This window comes from Halichoeres trimaculatus, unplaced genomic scaffold, assembly GCF_033239565.1.
Source record: "Halichoeres trimaculatus isolate MK-OKI-2021-1 unplaced genomic scaffold, fHalTri1.1 fHalTri1_scaffold_6, whole genome shotgun sequence".
Classification (NCBI taxonomy): domain Eukaryota; kingdom Metazoa; phylum Chordata; class Actinopteri; order Labriformes; family Labridae; genus Halichoeres; species Halichoeres trimaculatus.
In genome coordinates, this window is record NW_027437184.1 from 19,571,847 (window position 1) to 19,594,823 (window position 22,977).

Sequence of the window (22,977 nt, forward strand, 5' to 3'; positions counted from 1 at the left end):
GGTCTGATCTGGTTTCAGAAAATAATACACATTTCCAGATTGTATCTGTGTATCTTAACAGCTGGATACTTTATTACACTCAAAAACAGCTTTTATAACTACAATACACAAAACAAACAGAAAGTGAGTTAATAAAATAAGAAGATTATGGTGAAAATAACACAAATTATAAGAAAGGCTGCCTGTAGTGGCTCAAAACAACATAAATTCCACCCTCTTCATTCAATAATTATACAGTAATGTGCCTCACTCAGATGCAGAACTCATTGCTTTCTTTTACTGTGATACTAAATATCCTTAAATGCAGCTCACGTCCAGCCCAAACAAGGCAATGAAAGGCATATATTTATCAATCCTTCAAGGTTCCACGCCTGAGGAAGGGAACAAAGAAAATATGTGTCTGTATGTGTGTGTGTGTGTGGCCTTGAGCGGCCCGATCAATACAGCATTGTGCTGAGTTTGCAGCCTGACTGATGAAATCTTGCACAAATAAACATTCTGCTCATAGCCCACATTCACGCTGCATCGAGACACACACACGCGGAAGATGGTGCCACGAGCCGCGGGAGCTGAGCTGACAACATGATTGATTACAGTGCAGGCACTCTTTGTTTCACCGTTGGTAATCGGGACAAAGCGGAGGGAGTAGAAGCTGTGTGTGTGTGTGAGTGAGTGAGTGCAGGTACAATTGGACAAAACTGGTTACTGAGGGAATGTGTCTGAAATGAAACCCAGACAAGGAAGTATTAAGGTAAAGGTAGAGTGGAGGATGGAGGATGGAGGATGTTAACCCCTCCTGTTCAACACCTGGATGAAGCACCCACCCCGGCAAGGTGACGCCCATTACTGTCACACCTCATCACATCCTTCTTGAAGGCCGATTTCAATCTCCTCCAGCCTCTGTGCCATGGACAACACCAGCATTTTCATCTGAGAGGAGGAGAGGGGGGCGGAGAGAGGGAGGTCAGGAGGAGGTTGTTAAGATGAACAAGAGAAACAGAAATTGCGAGGATGGAAAGCAAGCATGGGTATAAAACAGCAAGAACAGGGAAGTGGAAAACGGACAGGTGGGAAATGAAGGGAGCAGCAGGAAGCAGTGAGGAGGAAAGAAAGGAGGAGTAGAGGTAATTGGAAAAAGGGAGGAGGGAAAAGAGAGAGGGATGAAACCCAGAGGGGAAGTGGTCAGGGATGGATGGGTATGAAGTGAGGAGGGAGAGGGAAGGGAGGGGTGGAGAGGAGACAGGTCAGTGGGTGTACAAGATGAAAAACCCAAACAAGTGTCTACCAGTCAGACAGACAGACAGTCATTCAGACAGACAGAATACATTAAATGTGGCGGCAGGGTGACCCGCTACCTTCGTCAGATCCAGTAAATCGGAGGACAAAGAGACCTCTTAAGTGCCAGACTGAGTTACATTTTAAAAATTCATATCAGTGATGACTCCTGAGAAATAAAAACTGAAGGCTACAACTTTTCTGATGCATTAATCTAAAGACTGAATGTTCTCATGAAACACAGTGAGTGAAACTTCACATATCATTCTTTTTTTATCTCACTGCAACAATACCAAGGGGCAACAACTGGTCAGTAAAAATGAAGCCTGTGCCAAAGTGCTTAAAGTCGCTGTTCTTCAAGAAAGACCAGAAGTCACGTACACACCCAGCCAAAAAAACAGACTTATACGGCATTTAAAAAAATGGCTTGGGTCTAAAACACTGATTTCACTATCAGCACACACTGTACCGTGAGTGAATTTTTTTTCTATCTCTGCGTTTTTAAAGTTATTTGGATTATTTAATTTTCCAATCAGAGGCACAGCTCAGGTCACGAGACCGCTGGGCGCCCTGTAGCTCCTCAAAGGAAAAGTCAAAGCCCGCATCATAGCAAATGTGGCTGCGTCCATGGATTGGCTTCATTCACTGTTTCAGGAACAGACGGGTGACGCCAAGGATGCTTCATCCATGTTTTATACAGTCTATGAACAATAACAACAAGTTTTTTCTATTGTCTCTAAGTATAAAAAATGCCAAAAAACAAATAAAGAAGGATCTGAAAAACTCAGGTGACATCTTCAAATAGCTTTTTTTAAACAACAATCAAAACTGCAAAGATATTCTGTTTAGAGTAGTATTAACAGACGACCACAGAGGCTAAGTAGAAACCCAACGACAGAGCCAGACTCTTGGCTGTACGCTCATCGGCCTTTATGTGATCAGTATTTTGAGGAATCTGTAGATTAGAGAACATAACATGTAGGCAAGCTGATTTCCTTAATTTTGGGGGATCAGTGATCGGCCCATCCTTACATATGAAACTTATTTTGTATACCTCCGGGAAGGTCTGACAGCCAGCCATTGTTGCTTTTTGCTCTGAGGCCTAAAACTCAGGATACTTTATTGGTTGTTTAAGTTAAAACATAAAGATTTGATTGTTTTACAGATATTGTTCAAGGATTTTCAATGAAATAAGATTGGAACATTGAAGGTATACTCTCAGTTATAAAAAAATTAAAAATAAAAATGGGCAGGTCAGGCTTTTTAAAGATCGGTGATCGGCCAGAAAATTGTGATTGGTGCACCCCAGTAACATTCCTCAGTCTTACAGCTAAAGCTCCATTTAATTATAGAGCTGCACCCGTCCAATCCATGTATTGGTCAGATGCTGACACTAAAAGTTACAAAGGACATTTCGACCCATTCTTAGGGCAGATATAGTCATCTCAGTCCTCATGCTCTTCTGTGTTTACAAAAAACCACGTGCTATCTTATCAACTCTATTTTGTCTGGGCAGAGCTATAAAAGCATAAAAAAGATAACTAGAGCAACTCAGCAGTTCGGAGGTATTGCAAGGCTGTCTCCCCAACAACTCGTCAAATGTACAAGTTTAAGTCCTTGCTTATCCCCTGAACATTATTCTAAGTCTCCCTTTCAGGTAATGAAGCAGCTGAAATGACCTTTGTATCTCATGATTAATTATTGATTCATTTTCTACACATATTCAAGATTGTATCAGATCCACTACGTCATAAAATATTGGTCAGGGGATGAACTTCTCATGTCTATATATATATATATATATATATAATAAGACTTACTTAGAACTATTGCGTGTACTATCCTCAAATTTACAATATCCACTTCATTTAAATTTCACATAGACAAGAATGCCAAAACACAGAAAAACAATCTATGTTTGTAACTCTTAATTAATTCAGGCAGTAAGAGGTTAAGGATTAGAGAATGCTATACTGGAATCAGATCCATACTGGGACTTGCCGATACCAAAGCCCAAATACAGGCACCAGGAAGTTGGATCAGTGTATTCTTAATAATTATTATGTTTATCTTTCTTTTAAAAATGGGACAGTGGACAGAAATGGGCAATAACTTGCCGAAAAAGGCCACAAGTATCAAACCGAGGCCATCTGCTTCAAGGACTATAACCTCTGAACATGGGATTCATGATTCAGCAGCTGAGCTAAACTGCCAACCTTAATTCAAACTTTTACAGCCCTAAACGTAGAATCCTTTTTGGCAACCAGGTGAAGGCTTCGAACTGTCAAAACTTAAACTATGGTTGACATTTTTTGAACTTTATATTTAAATAAATAAGATCCAACTTTACTTAGGTATATGTAAACATAACATAAAATCTTGACCAGTGAATGCTTTTGGAGTGTGTCTTTAGATAGGGTTCGTTTTAATCTGGCACAATCAAAAAAGAAAGATTTCTTCTTTTTCTTCACGGTTAGCTGTGTTTCTGTTTATTTGATTTCCTCTCTTAAAATTGTTTGCAACACATGGACACCAAAGGCAAAAACTTGGTTGCCAAATCCTCAGAAAGGTTGCCAAAGTTGCAACCTGGCATCTGTTGCTGTTGAGCCCAGTTTTCGTAGAGAAGACTGTCAGCGTGAGCTGGCAAAACAGCTCCGGGCCCCAAGTCAAACACAAGGCCAATAGAAAGAAATAAAAGCAGACGCCTTAGTGATTAATGCCAAGATATATATAAGAGAGAAAACACTGATTTGAAACCTTCACCCATGTGTTCAGGTTAATAATCTTGTTACAACAACCAAAGACGGAGGATGAATGATGGATACTGTGAAACGACAAATAATTCATACAATCAGATGATATGAGATTAAGCTAAACACTAGGGCTGTACAATATTAGTCCTGAGATGGATTTAAAGGTAACCTACATTAGAGGTAAGCCTGTTTCTTTTTGATTATACGTTGCCTTTGTACATTCTTGGTAGGACAAACAGGAAGTGAATGGAAAAGTGAGCCAAACTACCAGGGAGTACCTAGAGATGTGATTAAAGCTGCTGCTATGCCAGGCCATAAAGATTGAAGAGATCAGTTCAGTTGATTATTTGTCTGGGTGTTGTGTCTGTCTTTCACTTGAACAGTTTCCAAGTCATAAAAATGACTGTGATATGGTACAACATGTGCTTACTCACATACACTTACATGAACCCTCCATAATAACCCTTAATTCTGACATGGTACAAACTGTGCAAACTAACTTACACTCACATGAACTCTCCATAAGAACCTATAATCACGCGAAGTGTTCTGTAGCTCACATGAACATCTTGTTCTCCTTTAGGAGGGAAGTTTGTTTGAACTGAAATTACTGTAGCATATTTAACAACTCATTTCACAATAGATCCACTGTCACCTGCAAAGAATTTAATGAACATTGCCAAAGAAAACTGAATGCCATGCAAACACCCTACTACAGCCACAAAGACACTTTATGATCAAAACATGTTTTTCCCCCTCACAGAGAATCCTGCTCCTATCATATCTATTGTCCCTGGTGCTGAATTGAGGGAGGGCTGCAGGTGCTCCTGTGCACTATCACCACCTACTGGCCAATCTGTGTATTTAACAGATTTTCAAACAAAGGGTGATTAGGGAGAACTTTGAGCGTCATTTCAACAGTCAAGCAAAATATGAAAACACATGGAAATTTAAATATTAATATAAAAATATGGCAAGAAATAGTGGAATAATTTAGGCAGAATTACTAGGAAAAATAAAAAAGAATATTTTCAATTTTATCACTTAACTTCAAAGAAGATGTACTTCATTATTTTTACAGTCTGTAAAGGCATCAAAAATGCATATCCTTGTAGGGTATGACATCGTGAGGTGAGGTAATGTCTGATACAAATGTCTGACGGTCACAGGAGAGAGGGCTTCCCAGCACCAAGCTGATGTCATCACAAGAACAACCTGTGCATTGGTAATCAATGAGAGAGAGCTGTTCGTACAGAGAGAGAGCTCTGTAGACAACACAACACAAAGAACACCCTCCCTGCTACAGCCAGGGTATGATGTGCTGGGTAGATCTGGGCTTTTGTATCATTTTAATTACTAATTAAAACTGTAGGGACTTGACCTCACCTGTATAAAGGTAGAGTCAGGATTACATTGTATAACAAGCTGCTGAAGAAATATTTTGCTCCTAAGGAGACATATTTTAACCTCACAGTAACACACTTTGAGAGGAAACAGACAAAGAAAAGCAGCAGTAATAAATTACCTCTGTCAGCTGTTGTTCAACACTGCCCCTGTACTCTAGGGTGACTGGCTGCTCTTTGGGGCCCTCTGCTGCCAACATCTGTCTCGCAGAGCCCAGGACATAACTGGGGAAAATCACAGCAGGAGAAGAGGATGCTTAATGTATGTACAGGAGGGGTTTAAAACAACACCTGCTGCACAACTACTCCAGTTTTCAATCATCATTAAACTCAGCTATGGTGAGAAGTGAATTATGGAATCATAACCATTTACAGTTTTTTTCTTGGTATGTAAGTGTTGGCCCAAGTTTCAATATCTTGGAAACACAATAAATTTCTTACACCAAACAAGCAGACAATGCCAAAGGAGTTAAGAGTCTACTGCTTTCACAAGATTATGCTGCTTGGATCATTACCAAATGGAACAAATGAGGTGAGGTGCTTATTTTGAATAATTCTCACTAATGGCTGATAACTCAGCCCAGGCTGAAAACACACCTGTCGATGTCTGCTACATTGAAATAGAATGTAAATCTCTTGTGGTCCAGGCTCTTTGGTGTGGATGAGTAAACCATGCCGAGAACAGAACTGCAGCCTTGACAGATTAGATCCACGACTAGACTGCAGATAAAAGGAAAAGAAAAATTTTAAAGATGTTAAAATATTTATCTTTCCCACAAATATATAAACCAAACTGACAGAATGCCAATGACTTACCTAAAATCAAACAAAAAGACAAAAACAGATCAACATTGTTTCATTCATTTAAAATCCCCAGTATGAATATTTCTGCTGTTTTGGTCTATTGCAGGGGTGGACAACCTGTGGCTCGTGAGCTGCATGTGGCTCTTTGCTTTTCAGTGTGCGGCTCTTCGATCCACACATAAAAGTGATATATTGTTGCAAACATTGGGATCAGTACTGATCAATACTTGAGTGACGAGATTGATACTTAAGTTTCAGTTTCTTTTCTCTACATGCACTCCTCTCAATCGCTTATGTGCTTGTAGATAGAGAGATAGATAGATAGATAGATAGATAGATAGATAGATAGATAGATAGATAGATAGATAGATAGATAGATAGATAGACAGACAGATAGATAGATGGATAGAAGGATAGAGGGAACTTTGTCTGTTCTGCGGTAAAAACAGAAATTTGTCTTTGACACGGCTCCAAGTACAAATTTAAATGCACTTACAAACACAATAAATCGCGCTTTGAAAATTGGAAATGTATTGATTTTCATTTTATGTAAATTTGTTTGTGTGTAAGAGGATGTGCATTTGTAAGACCACCTTTTTTGTGGCTCTTTGTAGTACCACAGTAAATTTTGTGGCTCTTGGTCTCTGAATGGTTGGCCACCCCGGTCTAGTAAAACGTGTTTAAATGTAATGATGTGATTTTGGTTATGAAAAAGTTTTTCTGTAATTCAGCAACAATAATCTGGATAACAAGATTATTTTTGTAGCCAAATCTTGTTTTTACAATTTTAGAATTTTTAGAGCCTGATTTGTAACAACGATTCTGTACTGCAATAGCATTTTGGGCAAAAAATTCTAATGTTTTGGGTTCATCATCTTGTTACATTCTGGGTCAGTTATCATATTTTGGGTTTTCTTGCAATTTGTTTTACTTATGACTTTGTTTTACTTATCATTTTTGACTTATGTTATACGCTTTATGTTGGTGTGAACCAGGCCTCCAGTGCACATCTGCAGTAAGTCTAAAATATCCATTCATTTTAGGATTCATTTTAAGACTTTTTTGGTTTATATCTAAATCAGAAGACAGAACACTCTTGAGGTCTTTCTGGTCTGCTGATCAGCAGCTGTTTGTGGTCCCAAAGATCAGGCGGAAAACAGTGACAGTGCCTTCTCAGCGGTGGCCCTAAAACTGAGGACAGAGCTGTCCCCTCATGTTTGAACATCCCCATCTGTACCATATTTTAAATCACATCTTAAGACTTATCTTTATTCCGTAGCTTTTACCCTGGCACCTGAGTTGTGTGGTATCTTTGCTCTTTAAATAGCTTTCATTTACACTTTTTACTATTTTCCAACGTGTCTTTAATTATTTTGAAGTTGACTTTTTCATTCTTGTCTTCTATGTGTTATAAAGTCTGTGTAGTTTAATTTGTTTTACATTGTTTGTTATAATATGCTACATAAACAAAGCATATTGGATTGGAAATGCAGCTGAATTCTATCACCAGATCAGAAATAGAGACATTTTTATTCAAAGTAATTTGCACTGTCATGTAATACACCAACCTCAAATTTATACTAGATAAATAGAAACTCCTTACACAACAAAAGCCTGTTAAACCTAGACTTCTTATTCAGTGACACACTGGATATATAATGGAGTATCATGCATTATAATGAACTGAGATGGTTCAGATAATGCGAGAAAACTTTCATGATCTTACTTTGCCAAAACATTTTTGCATTTCTTTTTAGATATTTTTACATAAGAAACGGGGTACAATTGTGTTAATGTCTACTGGACACAGAGCCTGCTCACCAAGCGGATCGTTTCCCAACTTCATGCAGACGATTCTCTTTTCCAACTATGACGTTTTCAGTAACCCCTAAGACCAAAAACATCACAAACATGTCAGCAGCAGAAGCACTGTGTACATTAGGTATCTTCAAAAGCTGAACAAAAAGCTGGTTTGGTCATAAAAAGGGCACGAGTAAGCAATCGTAAACTCACGCTTTAATCTTATTTGGTTTTGACCATCTTCACTCCCATCCCAGGACAGTGAATCTCCAACAGGCAGCTTGCACTTCCCGCAGATGAACACCACAGGTCCGTCTTCCCCGTCCTCGTCCTCTTCCACCTGGCCAAACAGCTTTTCCTCCACGGCGGTGGAGTCTGTACAGGACGTTTCAAACGTTGCGTTTACATTCTTTAGTCCATGTTTTAATAAGTTTTCTCTCGCCGCCATTTTTTCAGTAACTTCTCAAAACGAACTGTTTGAAGTTACGCGGGTGGTTGTCAGTGAGTAGAGAATCAGAGAGTATCTTGTCTAACGAAGATCTCGAGTACTGTACACTTCCGCTGTCGTTTATCTAGAGCGTTTAGTTTACATTTCCCTGGCCTGTGTTTTTTAAAGAAAGAAATGGGCGCCTGTTGATGTGTTATATTTTATCATTTTCCTATTGGATTTCTTTGTTGCTCCCTTGTAAACAAACTTGCTTTGCAATTCTATTTTTCGGTTACCCACAACAGAAAACAGCTTATTCCAGATAATACTGCTGATTACCGAATGGTGCCCCTTTTTTTTAAATAGCATATTTTTTTTTATCTCCTGGGTGAACATCTAGTTACAAAACACCGGCCATTTCTTTATTTCTATGCGTTGACAATTTCAGCTAAGTAGAGGGTAGTATGGTTCGGAAGTGATGTGAACTCTCTCGATCGGATTTACATCTTTGGAATCACAGAGAAAATCCAACCCGGAAGTACTGTATTTCCTGAAATATACAATACTTTGTTTTTTCTATCCGTCTTCCTGATTAATATATTATTATATTTTTCTGCTTTGTGTCTATTGGTGTTCAATTTTAAAAGGGTTGACCTACTGTTGTAACCAACTTCCGCGATTTACTCGGTCTTTTTGATTGGCTGGAAACCCGGAAGTAATTGGAATACATTTTTAGGGCGCCAAACAAGAAAACAAAAACAGAAGGCTTGTGTGGTTTCTAGATTCCCATTAGTTTTGAGGTGCCCATTTTTGAATCTTACAATTCGCCATGTGTGAAAAGATAAACAAGGTAAAGTGTATTGTCTTTCTGACATGATTCTAACGATGTAACGACTGCTGTTGACTGTTGTAGATTCTTCTTCATTGTCGCTCCTCAGGTGAACAGCTGGCTCAGCACTGTATTTGGAGATCAGCCGGTGCCACACTTTGAGGTCAACACCAGAACTGTGGACATCCTGTACCAGCTGGCACAGTCCAGTGAGGCCAGGTGTAGCGACACAGCTCTCCTCATTGATGATCTCAAACAGAAAGCAGCAGAGTATCAGGCTGATGGTAAGAGTTCCGTTTATTACAGTTATCTCTGTAGACTACATGAAAAAAACGTAACAGTAGCACGTCTTTTTAGAGAATACACTTCATTTTAACATGACTTATACCTGAGTGGGACTGATATTTGCTTTCAGTGGTATTGACGTTGCATTCACCACAGTGCTGAGATCTGCGTGTAATAAAAATATTCCTTGATTGATTCCTTGATTCTATCAATTTGTGTTTTCGAAGTAATGTTCTTTGAGCAACAATGGCAGAAACCACAAAATCTAAGCACTATGAAAGCTTCCAAAGGCAAGTATCTCTTGTAGTGTCACTAAACTTTACTCAATCCTGTCCACCATCTAGATACTCATGTTCGGGATGTCCTCCTCCAAGGTGTTGGTATGTCCAGTGGAAGCTTGTCAAAGTCTGCTTCTGACTATGTGTCTGCTCTGGTGGACACTGCAATGGTGCTTGGAGTCAGAGACACATCACTGGGCAGGTAATATATTGTTTCACTCTAAAAGTCAGTTCTCTGTAACTATCTTTTTTTTTCATCCCCTGTCCCTAATGAATTTGTCTTTTCTAGCTTTATGCCAGCAGTGAACAGCCTCTCCAACGAACTTTTGGAAGCTGAGAAGTCGAATAGGAAACTTGAGCGTGAGCTTAAAGCCCTTAGAAAAAGACTTAGCGCTACTCTGGTGCTGCGGGGCAACTTGCAAGAGTAAGTGCATTAATAACTGGCTTGCTGGTTAAATGGCCAGACTGCTGCATACAATTTAACATTTAAATTGTTTTCTCCATAATCTACAGGGATATCAACAAAATTGTGAAGTCTCAGGCAGTGGAAAGTGCTCATGCAGAGGAACGACTCCTCAGCATGGACTTTGTTGCATCAAAAGCTAAAGAGCTCAGCAACAGACGAGAGAGGGCAGAGGTACAATGTGAAATTATTGCTATTATTTATGCCTAAATCAGCTTGTGCATTGTGGAGCACATGTGTTACTGCAAAGAGAAGACTGAAGATGTGTGTGTGATTCGATTAAGAAAGTGATCAGATTAAGTTTTTAGGGTAAAATTACAGTAGATTAAAACTGCTAAATACAATGATCAACTAACTGCACATAAGATTTAATTTATCGAAGTGGAGATCAAGCCACAGTTTATTCTCTTAAAGCTTCTTTTATGACTTTTAACTTGTGTCAGTTTTGGCGCCCTCATGTGGACAAAGTGTCCTTTACTGGTTCTGTCTTGTGCATGCATAGGCAATGATTTCTTTCTAAGAATATCTTAAATACCACACGTTCTAAATCTTTGTTGTTGAAAATGCCAACACAGGTTGTTTCAGCAGGGTGCAGTTAATCCCCTCATCTGACCTTGAGGCGGTACAAAAAGCATTAAAATAACTTTACCTTGTTGCATGCCTTCTCAATGTATCAGTGTGAAATTAAGTGTTTTATAACTACTTAAAAACTCCACACCAGAGCTTCATTAAAGACGGATTGTAGTTTGACCTGAGTAATGTGTGGGCATCATGTTTCTGCCTTAGGTTTAGGTCACAGAGTGCTGTAGACAGGGCCAAAAGGTAACGCCCTATTATTGTCAGGAGGGACCAGATTTCCTAAATACTGTCACACAGCAACAGCAGCGGGGGCAAAGCTCCCTCGTGGAGCTTGTTTGACTCATTCATTCTCTATTTATCTTTCCCGCAGGCTCAACTTCAATCCAGGAACATGGACAAGTCCCTCACACATCAGGCTATTGTGCAGCTCTCTGAGGTAACTTCAGCTGTTATTCATGCAACACGGATGAAAAGGGGAAACTTGCTCCTTTCAGGGTTCTTACTCTTAATTTTCCTCTCTGTAGGAAGTCACAGCGCTGAAACAGGAAATCATTCCTTTGCAGAAGAAACTGGAGCCTTACATGGACTTAAGCCCTGTGAGTTTGGGCTCAGGATTTACCGTTACAGTCCAACAGTATTATTAGAGGATGTATTTTGATGGCATTTTGGGGAAATGAAATTGAAGTTATTTCCTACCATTTTGACCCAAAACAGACTTAAAACCTTCCTTTCTTCCTTTCTTTTTAACTTTTATTTTTCTTCTTAATCACCAGAGTCCGTCTCTTGTTCAAGTGAAAATCGAGGAGGCAAAGAGAGAATTGGTGAGCATCAAAAAGAATTACTCCTTAAATGCTATGTGTACTTGCACATTTTCATGCTCAAATGCGGTTGTGTTTTTTTCTTTTCAGGCTGCACTTGATTCCCAACTGGAGATGAAAGTGGATTTCAAATAAAACAATAGTCTTGTTAAAACCTATTTTTTTGTTCTGTTTGTTTTCTGTGATAAATAATAATAAGAGATAGAAATAAAGGTTCATTATCTAAAAACTGTGTTGATTTTTTTGTTACAGTTTTCTTGATTCTGGCTGTTGTAAACTTACAGCTACATGCACTTTGCATTTTAAAATAGTCTCTACATCTGAGTTCTCCTTAAGCAAATTTCATGTGTGTGCCCCACTTTTAAATGGACCAAGAAAATAAGAATCTTTCTCTGTAGTTGCAGATCCAGACCTAGCCTGAAGTATGTGTGCTCACACAGTGATTTTTTAACTTAGACGTCTCGTGAATAAGAAGTTTTTGGTTTGATTTTTATTGTTCTAACAATACTTTCTGGGATTAAATGATATAGTTTGAAAAAGTATATTTCTGTTTTTTATTTACATGATGTAACATTGGCAGGAACATGTGCTTGTGGGATGAACAGCAGAGCTGATTACGTGGGTTGTGCTCATGCAGTTTTGTTGCAGAAATTGACATTTTAACATAGGACTGCATAAGGATTCTGGGGCCTTTCAGCCAGCCCCCAGTGGACACTCAAGAAACTTCAGGGGGTCTTTTCACACTTCTGTAGTGATTTTTTTACAAGCTCTTTCAATTGCCACTTGGTAGAAATACAGCCTGTATAACCAGTATCAATGTAAGTCCCATTTCTGGTTAAGAGCTGGATTATTTTGATGGATCATATTCCAAAGGTGGCCCAGACTATTCCTGGTGACCCTCTGAACCCGGACCTGTCCCTCTGGATTTGGTGCATAAGTTTAATCACACCTTGTTGTACTTCAAAGTGAAGCTTATGATATCAAGATTTATTATCAGTTAAACTCACTTTCAGGCATTTAATGTATACCAGAATTCTCCCCTCCTTGTTCCTGTTGGACTTGTTTACGTTACCTCCTCTTCTTCCTGTTTGTCTCGAAACACCATTAACACTAATCAAATGTTTTGTCTCGACTTTAAGTCTGTGCAGACAAATTAGGGGCCTGTGATTTCAATTTGAACAAGTTCCTACAGCGCTGACTTCTTTCCTTATCAGGTTAGTGTGTGAGACACAGACAGGGGGATTCTTTCAAGATACTTATTCTTTCTCACTTTTCACAATGTTTTCACCATACCATCACATATGAACCTAATCCTGTTTTGAGTACTTTTCTCCAAGCGCAATTACAGCTTACTTTTTGACCTTCATGCTTGAATCTTGTCTTAAAAACAACATTATTTAGTGTTTGACAACAAAATTCCACAGGCTTTGGAGGGATAACAGCACATGAAAAGAGGTTTAGAGCCACTCCCTGGGTGCCTAAAGCTAAAGTACAGAGAATGGAAACAAACTAGGGGGCCTGTAGTCCAGTTTGTATGCAAAATATCACCCCTCAGTTCCTCCCCCTTGACACGTCTTCCCCCTTTGGAGCAGAGCGTGGAGACCCCAGCGCCTCTGTCGGTTTGGCTGTTGTAGGTCTGCGCTGCAGTTTGACACGTAGATTGACTGGTTACCATGGAGTGGGTCATGGATGCAGGCTGGGGAGCAGTTTACCCAGTAGGCCTCCTGATTCATTCAAAGGCATCACGCTAAGAGCATCGACAGTTTATGAAAAGAAACAGAATCAAAAGATCATTCAGTGAAACTAGATCTTTGTTGGCAAAACGTCCATATGTGCTGCTGAGGTTAACCTGGGACTCAGAGCATCATCAACACGAATCAAATATGTTTTTAACAGTGTTTTGGAAAACTTTTGTGCAATGAAATGTTTTAACAATGTGTAGTGCCTGTACTTTTCTAATATTCAGGTTTATTTTGAAATTCTATGCAACTTGTAATGCCTGTTTCATAGTTAATTGACTTAAAATCAACACTTCAACTGCTCAACTGGTTTAGCACTTTTTGAGTCGCTATATTTCATTGAAAATATGTTGAACTGAGTAAAACTTGATTGGTGCGTCTATAGCTTGACATTGTTTTTTGGTTTCTAATCTTAGTGCTCCAACAACATAAAAAATATATTTTTTTTCTTGGATGATTGTTGAAGGATAAAAATTAAGGTACACTTCATGTACCACTTTTCAGCCATGTTTCTTTTTATTTTCAGATATTAACAATTATAACAAGTTACTGGACACTAAGAATTAATTCACAGCCGATTATTGATGACCTCAGAATTTTTAAGGCAAATAAACTGTTGAAAAATTAAAAAATATCATGATTTAAAACAATATTGAAAGGAGTTCTTATTCTTTATGTTTTTATTTATTGTTTTGTATCATGATTACTGAGTATGTTGCTGAATATCAAATAAGAATTAAATGTGTAAAATGCCAAGGTTAGCAAGAATGCTAATTTACAATTACATCTGAAAACCCTAAAAAGAGTGGATCCAGAGGGGTGACCAGAAAATCTGATTGAAAAGTGTGCACACCATATGCTGCATAAAAACATGGGCAACAAGACAGTTTCCTTTAAGTGAAGCTAAAACAAAAGGAACTCCCCCTGGTGACTGGTTCATAGATATAGCCTTTATTTTTGCAGGTGGAACATGGGCCAAACAATAGAAGAATTCAAGTGTCAATTAAAATGTTCTTGAATGTGGATCTCTGTTATGAACGTTTTGTTTTTATATGCTGAAATATGCAAGTGTAACTTTTTCAGAGAACTTCAGTTTTAATTATTTAGATAAGATTTGGTTTGTTGCTGAAAATGGGGACAGATGGAATGAAGTCATGGGATCTTCTGTTCTGTCACCAAGTCTGGCTCCAAAATACATCACTAGCACAATATGTCTAGACTTGTTACAGCAGCATTTTGGCTTCAAGGGAAGCCATCTATCCTTATCAGCTCACAATGGTGTGCATATACTTCATAAATCAGTGCATTGGCTGGGCCACCCCATTGGAGAAAGTCTAGACACGCCCCTGGTCCCCATGGTGAGGCAATGTAGACTAAAACATAAAAAGGAAAACATACACAGATACCAATTAACAATATCACATTGTAAAATGTGCCAGTTGGTGGGAAAGAGGAAGAGAAGTAAAAGGGGAAAAGAACAGGAGACCTTTCACAATAAAAGCGTTTTCCCATAATCCAAAAGGTAAACATGTGCCTCATGGGTAGGAAAAAAAATAAAAGGTCCTGCCAGTGCGTCATACCATTGAGTGTAGCCCCCCTCTGTTCCCTTTAAAATAGTTTTATCAGCCACGCCTACCCCATAATTCCCACTCAGCTGTTACTGTAGACGCTTTCAGTTTCCACATGCGTTTGTTCACAAATCTGAGAGGTTGAATCTGATCGGGAGCTCCACCATGCGTGAGACTGAATCACCTCGTGTGTCAGTTTTGGTCAACTTGTTGCGCAGCTGCTATTTCTAGCCTCCTCTGTGGTCCAGTACTCCCTGAACAGGAGCTGTTCTGTACTTCGTCGGTGATTTTTTTTCCCCTGTAGAATAAGACAGATGGATGAAGCTGTGTCACAGGAAGACAAGCTCGGGTCGTTTTGACGTGGGGTTTGTATGAAGTCCCGCTGCCTCCGAGTGTCTCTAATATGATCTCAGAGACAGGGGATGCGAGTCATGAGCCGGACGCGTCCTTACCCCGGACTAGACTGGAGCCAGAGCCTCTTTTACCTCACTTTACTCCTGTGGACCAGACGCATGAGTGGACTGGCTGACTTTTCAAGTAAGACCACGATGGTGATGATGATGATGAAAGTGATGATGCAGTGGGAGAAGGAGGGGGTTGACTCCAGAGGCCCCCTGTATGAAACAGTTTTTAATGCTCATGTTTGATACAGAGCTGCATTCTTTTATGTGGTGTATTAATAGCTACACTGCATGGCTGAAACACGTGTGTACACATGCTGTGTGGTGTAATTGATAAGGTGGTTTTAGTTCCTTTCTCAGAGCCTGTGCTCTCAAAATACCAGACATCTGTCCCTAAGTCTTTCTGATGTGAAAGGTTGTTGAAAATAAAGAGTCATATTGGTTCTGATACAGTAATCAGTATTTGGAAATACTCAGGCAGTGTTTTATATTGAGGAATTGTAAGGAGCTACTTGGTATTAACCCATTTAAAGTACTTTGACTTACAAGTAACACAATAACTGACACTCCATGCAACAGAAGCAGACCTGATAAGGTTGATGCCAGTTGGCGGGGTTTGCCACCCAGGAAAGAGGTCTGGCACTCAGCACTTTGATGGGAAAGTTTTCAAAGCAACATGAGACAAGAGCTCCAAAGAGGCCAAACAAACCTAATCTGAAACTACACACACAAAGAATGAAAAAACAAATTTGGTACTTTGCTGCTTCAGAATTAAATTCATTTTTCATGAAGATTTCATGAAGTTTTTGTTGCTGTTGTGTCACTTTCTAATCCTGTGAGTAATAATGTACTTAAAGCCTCCCCTCAGTTGTGCTCTGGTTTAAATATGTTTAAGTGGATTAAAGGGGAACTCCGGCAATACTGCATTGCACTTCAGTGTAGGGCCAACTTCAAAACACAGGAGCCTACATTTCCTATAATGCTACTCAAAGGCATCTTCTGTTTGATGAACACTGCACCTGCTTGTTTCTATATGCATCAAACCAGTGTATTTCGGTTTGACAGACTACCTGTCCAGGATCATCACCAGCCACTCCGTCCAGGCGTGTGACGGACAGCCTTTGCGACTCCACTGTCCACGCCACTCCACCATTTCCATCCAGTCTGCGTTTTACGGGAGCGGTGGGGTGCAGCTTTGCAGAGCAGACCCTCCTCACAGAGCCCACAACCACAGCTGCTCTGCTTTTACTGCTCTACAGGTGCATTTTTTTGTGCAATATTCAGCATATTTCACTCTCAGAGTCATTTGGGTATAAATGGGTGTTCACCCTCCTGGAGTTTTCAGCCTCTCTTTCTCTTTGCATCTCATTTGATTGTCTCTACACCTGTAAGATTTTAACCTCTGACTTTCCCTGGTGTGTGCTGTGCAGAAGCTGCTGTCAGAGTGTCAGAGCCGCAGAGACTGTCAGCTGCCTGTCAACCACCTGGTGTTTGGGAAGGACCCCTGCCCTGGCAAAGCCAAATACCTCCATGTGGACTACAAGTGTAAACCAAGTGAGTTAAACTGAACGTTTCCTGTTCGCAGCCATTTTTATTCCCAGTTCCCACCAACTTACTTGGTTCTGCATCATTTGTTTTTCTCACTATCCCTGTCCCTCATGTCACAACCCCTAAGTGGCATCATGCCTTTAAAATCTTTAACCTGATTTCATTCCCCCTCACTCAGCTGAACACAAAAGACATGTGGTGTGTGAGGGAGAGACCATGATCCTGCGCTGTAAGGCCCCCAAGGTTCTGATCATCTATGCAGCTGTCTATGGGAGAAGTCTGGATCAGAGTGACACCTGCCCCTCACACATGACTAGACCACCCCCGTTTGGTGAGTCAAGGGAACAATCTGTAACCCCCTAGGGCGGGAACTAACAGATGTTTTTTCTTTGTGATACTGTATGTTGACTGAGAAACTGATGACAAAGTAAAAAGGAAAGTTGGAAAAGGAACTTTTAGGACATCTAACACATATTTCCTTTTTGTTACAGGTTGAGGTAATCATTTAATTATGTAAACATTCATTTCAAAATCTTACTGAATTGACTTTCAATCAAGTAATCAATCAACCTGTATTTACAGCACCTATTACAGTGATTGAAAATATTACAATTAAAATATATAGAATAAATTAATGGACCCTGGATAAACACCCCATTAAATATTTATGTTTAAACAGTTAAAAAAGTAAAAAAAACAAAAACAAGAAATGATGAGTTTAAGTATCAAAATAGCAATAAAATTATAGTCAACATAAATAAAAGCACTAAAAATACCAATATGACATTTTTTTGACTCCTGCTATCTTTACACAGTCAAATTTATCACAGACAGAAATTTTGTGTCTTAAAACTTAAAGAAAATGAAAAGTTTCTACAGAGTGCTGTGAATCACATCCCCTGACTTCTTTTTGGCTTTCAAAACTTATTCTGAGGCAAAATTAGTGTTTACACTAATGATCTTTCATTTCATAGGTTATAGAGAGATATCAGAGTTATTATTTCATAGCCAGCTAAAATCTGTCACTAGAGCTTTAACCTGGCTAATACAGGAAATTCTCTGTGTTCATGTGGAGAAAAACAGGAAGAGAATCCTGTTTGGAGAGTCATGAGCAGTGGAGTTAAATGGAGATCAATCAATATTTTTTGTTTTGCCATATGCACAGTGTAACAACGGAGATAAATGTTCTATTTAAGTATCTCAAGCCATGACAGTAAGCCAGCATGCACTAAAACAGGACCCTCAAACCGTAGCAGCTTCATTGTACTCAGATATCAATATTTGATTATGTCTGTACTCTCTCTTTTGTGAAGTTGCTCTGTGAAAAGGCTTCAGGCGGATCATAATTTTTCTGTTTGCTTTTAGAAAAAGCCAATGTACATTTAGCCTGGTGCAAAGACTTTAGTTCACCATCTTGAAACATTTGTTAGTAATATTCACTAATATTCAATATTCAGTATTTCCAAACTCTCAGGAGAAATACATTTTGAATGATAGAAACTGTTTAAAGATTACGTTGAACAACTTCATTGATACTGATAAACTATGTCTTTGCTGGGAGATTGTAGCTGCCAGAAAGGTATTTTCTTTGTAGTTAAACTACAACCCAACTCATGCAAAACACTGTGGCTATTCAGTGGTCTTATTCCCACAGCTGAGTGAGTATTACACACACATACCCGCACACACACACCCACTCATTCGCTCAACGAATGACTCTTTGCTTATCCCCACAGAGTGCTTGAACCACGCGGCTGTGCACTTGGTGTCCAAGTCCTGCTACAGCAAACAGAAGTGTGTTGTTGCTGTCAGCAACCAGACCTTCAGGGACCCCTGCTTTCCAGGAACCAGGAAGTACCTCAGTGTGGTCTATTCTTGTGGTAGGACTCGTTCTGCTTCCTGATTCACAAGATAAATCAAAGAGGCCCAAAATAGGATCAGGCTCACATGACATTGTGTTTATCACACGTCATGTCTGTTTTTGTGTTTTTCTTCATCAATTTTGTGAACTTTTTTTCCCCTACTGTGCATCTCTATCTGTTAATCTCAGCCATCAGCTGCTCCTATCAAATCACACCCAACAACACAGTGGCGGGGGAATAACAGACCGCGAGCCCAGATTTGTGGGTAGAGGTTCACATCCTGGTCAACTTCCTAAGACTGGCACAAATGCCAGTGAGGCCATGCAGCAACATTGTTCATGTATCAAAGTTTGTAGATCTCAATTCAGGCTGGTGTTGATAGAGTTCTTGTGACTGAATCTGTTGGCTCCGTTCAGTACAAAACATTCTGTGTTTGCCTTGAATACTGGTCATCAACACAATTGAACAGAAAGTCTGAGAATGTCCATCTATTGTGAGCTCTGTTTTGGCAGAAGTTTGGATAAGGGAAGTGGCATGCTGATGAATGATCTCCTGTAGACTCTAGTCCTACATGGTCTGACATTCCAAGATGCTGCATTCATATGCTCCTGGGATGCTCACTTCAGTCTCCTGTCTATGGTGGTGTATCTGGCTTTAAAGGGACAATACACAGTTTTTCAACTGGGACTTCTATTGCCCTAAACATGACATTACAGTCATTACAGCCATGTGTGGCTGCAAAATGAAGCATTCAATCCAAAATATTCATAAACAGGTTGAGCCAGCTAATTAATCATATAGCTTGACATACAAAAATTGAGCCAAGGTTGAAAATTTAAGTTGGATAAAACAAATATGTTACAAAAAATCATTGCTCTCTCAAAATTATTGCCCAAGTCATTTTTTCAAGTTCAGAAAACACAAAAACTGAGCCAAATGTCAAAAAATGTTGAAGTATGAAAAAATGACTTAGCCAATTATTTTAGGGAGGGGACAATATGAAAAAGATGTGTCAGGGCCTGTGTGCACTAACAGCATTTTTGAGCAGGTAACCTCAGTTTTAACATACTTCTCATACATGCTTAAGGCTGATTTATGCTTGACACTTCTGTGGGGTGTGCGCAGCTTCGTGCGGATGAATGACATCATTTTCGTACCCATGCCCCCTCGCGCGGCCCCTTTCATGTGGAAAATTTCCGTGCTGTACACACTCGAAAATTTTTAACCTGCCAGCTGAAGACACGCGGGCAAGATGGCAGAAGAACGGGATCTCCCAGTGGTCGAATTGCAGAAATACAGGCACCTGTATGACTGTGCATGGTGTGAAATTGCAGCCACCCTCGGCAGAGAAGAGAAATCGGTTTAAAGAACCTGGAAAAACCTCTGAGACAGATATGTGATGTTGTAAACAAAGGTGAACTTCCTCAACTCTCATTTAGTACTCTGGTAGATGTACGTGTGTGATACACCGCCTCCTGCAGTTTGGGAATGGACACAAATGGACACAGTGCGGGGTGTCAAAAAGCATTAAAGCCTTACACGTTCTCTCATGCGGACCTCATGCGTCTTATTTCTGCGCGTCACATTCCCACAGAAAGCATAACACAGCCTTTAGTGTGACTTGGTTGCAAAAGTTGAATAGTAGAGCATTCTGTGCTGAAAATATTGAAAACTATTGGTTTTGTGGTGTATGAAAAATGCACTGCCAGCCCCCAAAATTAAACAAAATAATGCTGTTGGTGGACATAGGCCCTTACATTTTAGGCTAACTGTTGTCTAACTTGCTCTAAAAAGATGGCAACTTGTCATGTCACCCCTATACAATAAAACACAACAATTTTGCAAAATGTATACTGCTAACAAGTCAATGATAGTAATGCCACCCTCAAATAGTCGTCCTCACTTTGCACATAAAATGGGTGAAATGTTTCTGGAAGTCTGATATTGTGATTTTGATCATTGTGATTTTTCCCTTTACAAAAGTTGTTTTTTCACTTATCTAAGACCATGTGAACCAATTTGTTCACAGCAACATAATGACCACCAACTCCTCCTTTGTCCTGACAGTGCCACAGACTTTGCTGAGGGAGGCAGATCCCTACATATTCAGCACCACCACATCACCTACGGCAAAGACAGAAAAAGGTAACGCCACAAATACATCTGTTCACACTCTAAACTTTTTTTTCAAACATTATAAAAAAAAAAATTTCCCCTCCAGAAGATTTGGAAAAGCCTTTTCCCAAAGGGTCAAGAAGGCCAGAAAACTCAGGAGCAATGATGAGCAACTCTCTCCTGACGTATGCCTACATCAAAGGTAATCATCAACCAACATGTGTACAGAAATGCACATCTTATCCATGATTTTTACATCTCCTCCTTTCATTTCTTTTATAGAGCATCCAGAAATGGCAGCGCTGCTGTTTACTTCCAGCGTGTGTATAGGCCTTCTGCTCACACTGCTGGCTGTTTCTGTCCGAGTGACCTGCAGTGGATGCAGGCACAGAGATCACAGACTCACACCAAAGCCTCGTAACAAGACTGCTAAGAGTCAGAAGGATGAGGATGATGATGACGATGACGAGAATGAAGACATAGATGATGATGATGATGAGGGGACAGAAAGCTCTTTGATCTCTGTGGCAGAGAGGAAGGCGATACAGGACTGGGAGGAAGTGACGTATGTGAGCGAAGCAGCTGAACGTGCAGAGAGGATTGAGCGCAGAGAGATGATCATACAGGAGATATGGATGAATTCTTATCTGAACGACAGCTCGTGTTAACCAAACTGTGACCTCTGGATGCTTTTCAGCACCTTCAGCATTTATTCAGGAGTGTGCGGCAGCACCAAACCTTGGACCTAAAACTCTGATATTTTAAAGCAGTTCATTATATGTTAATGTCGTCTTTACACGTGTGCAGTTTTTGTGTAATCTTTTGGTAAAAGTGCAGTACCAGCTATTTTTAAGGGTCAACAGGGTTTACAGCTATATGCTTAGTGTCCATATAAATCACTGAATTGTTTTAAGTTTTATGTATTTGCATTGACCAAGAAATAAGCTCAGATTTCAAGATGACATTTTATGTTTACTGTGACAAAGAGCATAAAACCACTGGATTTGATGGAGCTGAATTAGTTGCTTTGTTCAATTCAAGTCAGCTGACTTTATTTAGTTTTATTGAATTGATTTATAGGGAAATATACGAAGAGACTTTTGCATTCTGTACAGCATACCCTGCTCTGGAGAGGAGCAGGCAGGCTGCATAGCCCTATTTCCCACAAAGCAGTGTGGATCAGTACAGTTTGGTGCATATTGGATCGGTAAAGCCTGATCCTGTTTGCATTTCCACAGCCAACTGTGCCCCCACTTGGTAGACAGTGTTAGGGATCTGACCCAGGGCTAGTCGGAAATGCCACAAAATGCATACTGAAAAGCTTGGTGGAAACGGGGCTTATGACTTGCATTGCAAGAAGCTTTAAATGTGTTGGTTCTACTTTTTGAGAGCTACGTCATTCATATTTTTTAAAAAGTCAAAGACTTAAGAACATATCCTTATCCATCACCAGCTCATAGTGGGCCTTCACTATACCAAGTGACAAATTTACTGAACAGACCGACACAGGACACGTTGGAGTGGTCTCCCTCTACACACATCATAAAAACTGGTGAACTCATCATCAAGTTCTTCTTTGAATTAGCATGTCCTTGCATACAGGATGTTTTCAGTGAATAAGTGTTCCTTTAACTTGGCTGCACCTCTCTGAATCACTGCAGTGTCTCCATCAGTGTACTCACATTTCGACCCTCCAGTGAATGAAACACTCTCACTCTGAACTTTACTGCTTCCTTATCCCATGCTGGGACGAGAGCTGGAACGAACATCTACTTTGTAGCAGCTTCCTGCTGTTGAAGCGCTGACTTTTAGAGGTGCGTGTGTGTCACTGATTGCAGACAAAGAGAGGAAAGGTGTAGCATCCTTGTCCATGTATTCTGATGGATAAAACATTGCGTTCCAGCTGAGTCACTACCTCCAAGACCCCGATAAATGTTAACACGTCATTCAGACATGGAATGAACACAGGCTGTATCAGAAATGTTTCACTTTGCTTTTTATATTTTTATATTTTACACAACAAAAAACTG

General features: G+C 39.8%; 3 protein-coding genes across 4 annotated transcripts; 2 read left to right on the forward strand and 1 right to left on the reverse strand.

Annotated features, from left to right (window-relative positions):
• Positions 1-405: 405 nt before the first annotated feature.
• Positions 406-8,991, reverse strand: mis18a (MIS18 kinetochore protein A). Its single transcript, XM_074671597.1, has 5 exons — positions 8,249-8,991; positions 8,057-8,123; positions 6,029-6,151; positions 5,554-5,656; positions 406-930 (listed from the first exon to the last, which is right to left on the reverse strand). The coding sequence occupies exons 1-5, from the start codon at positions 8,481-8,483 to the stop codon at positions 850-852; spliced, it is 609 nt and encodes a 202-aa protein (XP_074527698.1). The 5' UTR covers positions 8,484-8,991; the 3' UTR covers positions 406-849.
• Positions 8,992-9,021: 30 nt separating this feature from the next.
• On the forward strand, positions 9,022-11,864 carry haus1 (HAUS augmin-like complex, subunit 1). The gene is made up of 9 exons (XM_074671596.1): positions 9,022-9,312; positions 9,401-9,575; positions 9,921-10,056; positions 10,144-10,278; positions 10,368-10,491; positions 11,267-11,332; positions 11,421-11,492; positions 11,670-11,717; positions 11,805-11,864. Exons 1-9 carry the CDS (start codon positions 9,292-9,294, stop codon positions 11,847-11,849), a joined length of 822 nt encoding a protein of 273 aa, XP_074527697.1. The 5' UTR covers positions 9,022-9,291; the 3' UTR covers positions 11,850-11,864.
• Positions 11,865-15,102: 3,238 nt separating this feature from the next.
• eva1c (eva-1 homolog C (C. elegans)) lies at positions 15,103-22,942 on the forward strand. 2 transcript variants are annotated; one of them, XM_074672974.1, is made up of 8 exons: positions 15,103-15,558; positions 16,488-16,681; positions 16,853-16,976; positions 17,149-17,301; positions 18,707-18,850; positions 20,900-20,977; positions 21,054-21,149; positions 21,230-22,942. In XM_074672974.1, exons 1-8 carry the CDS (start codon positions 15,444-15,446, stop codon positions 21,613-21,615), a joined length of 1,290 nt encoding a protein of 429 aa, XP_074529075.1. In that variant the 5' UTR covers positions 15,103-15,443; the 3' UTR covers positions 21,616-22,942. The 2 variants fall into 2 exon arrangements, with proteins under 2 accessions (XP_074529075.1, XP_074529076.1); XM_074672975.1 differs by having other exon boundaries at positions 21,057-21,149.
• Positions 22,943-22,977: the final 35 nt, after the last annotated feature.

Bases quoted from the DNA above. Each gene is read 5' to 3' on its own strand.
- eva1c (XM_074672974.1), top strand. From the start codon at position 15,444: ATGCGAGTCATGAGCCGGACGCGTCCTTACCCCGGACTAGACTGGAGC. The intron at 16,682-16,852 runs GTGCATTTTTTT...TGTGCTGTGCAG, and splicing joins CTGCTTTTACTGCTCTACAG to AAGCTGCTGTCAGAGTGTCA. The intron at 20,978-21,053 runs GTAACGCCACAA...TTTCCCCTCCAG, and splicing joins TACGGCAAAGACAGAAAAAG to AAGATTTGGAAAAGCCTTTT.
- mis18a (XM_074671597.1), bottom strand. From the start codon at position 8,483: ATGGCGGCGAGAGAAAACTTATTAAAACATGGACTAAAGAATGTAAAC. The intron at 6,152-8,056 runs GTGAGCAGGCTC...TTTTATCTGCAG, and splicing joins GTTGGGAAACGATCCGCTTG to TCTAGTCGTGGATCTAATCT. The intron at 931-5,553 runs GTAATTTATTAC...TCCTCCTCTCAG, and splicing joins TTGAACAACAGCTGACAGAG to ATGAAAATGCTGGTGTTGTC.
- haus1 (XM_074671596.1), top strand. From the start codon at position 9,292: ATGTGTGAAAAGATAAACAAG. The intron at 10,057-10,143 runs GTAATATATTGT...TGTCTTTTCTAG, and splicing joins AGAGACACATCACTGGGCAG to CTTTATGCCAGCAGTGAACA. The intron at 10,279-10,367 runs GTAAGTGCATTA...CATAATCTACAG, and splicing joins CTGCGGGGCAACTTGCAAGA to GGATATCAACAAAATTGTGA.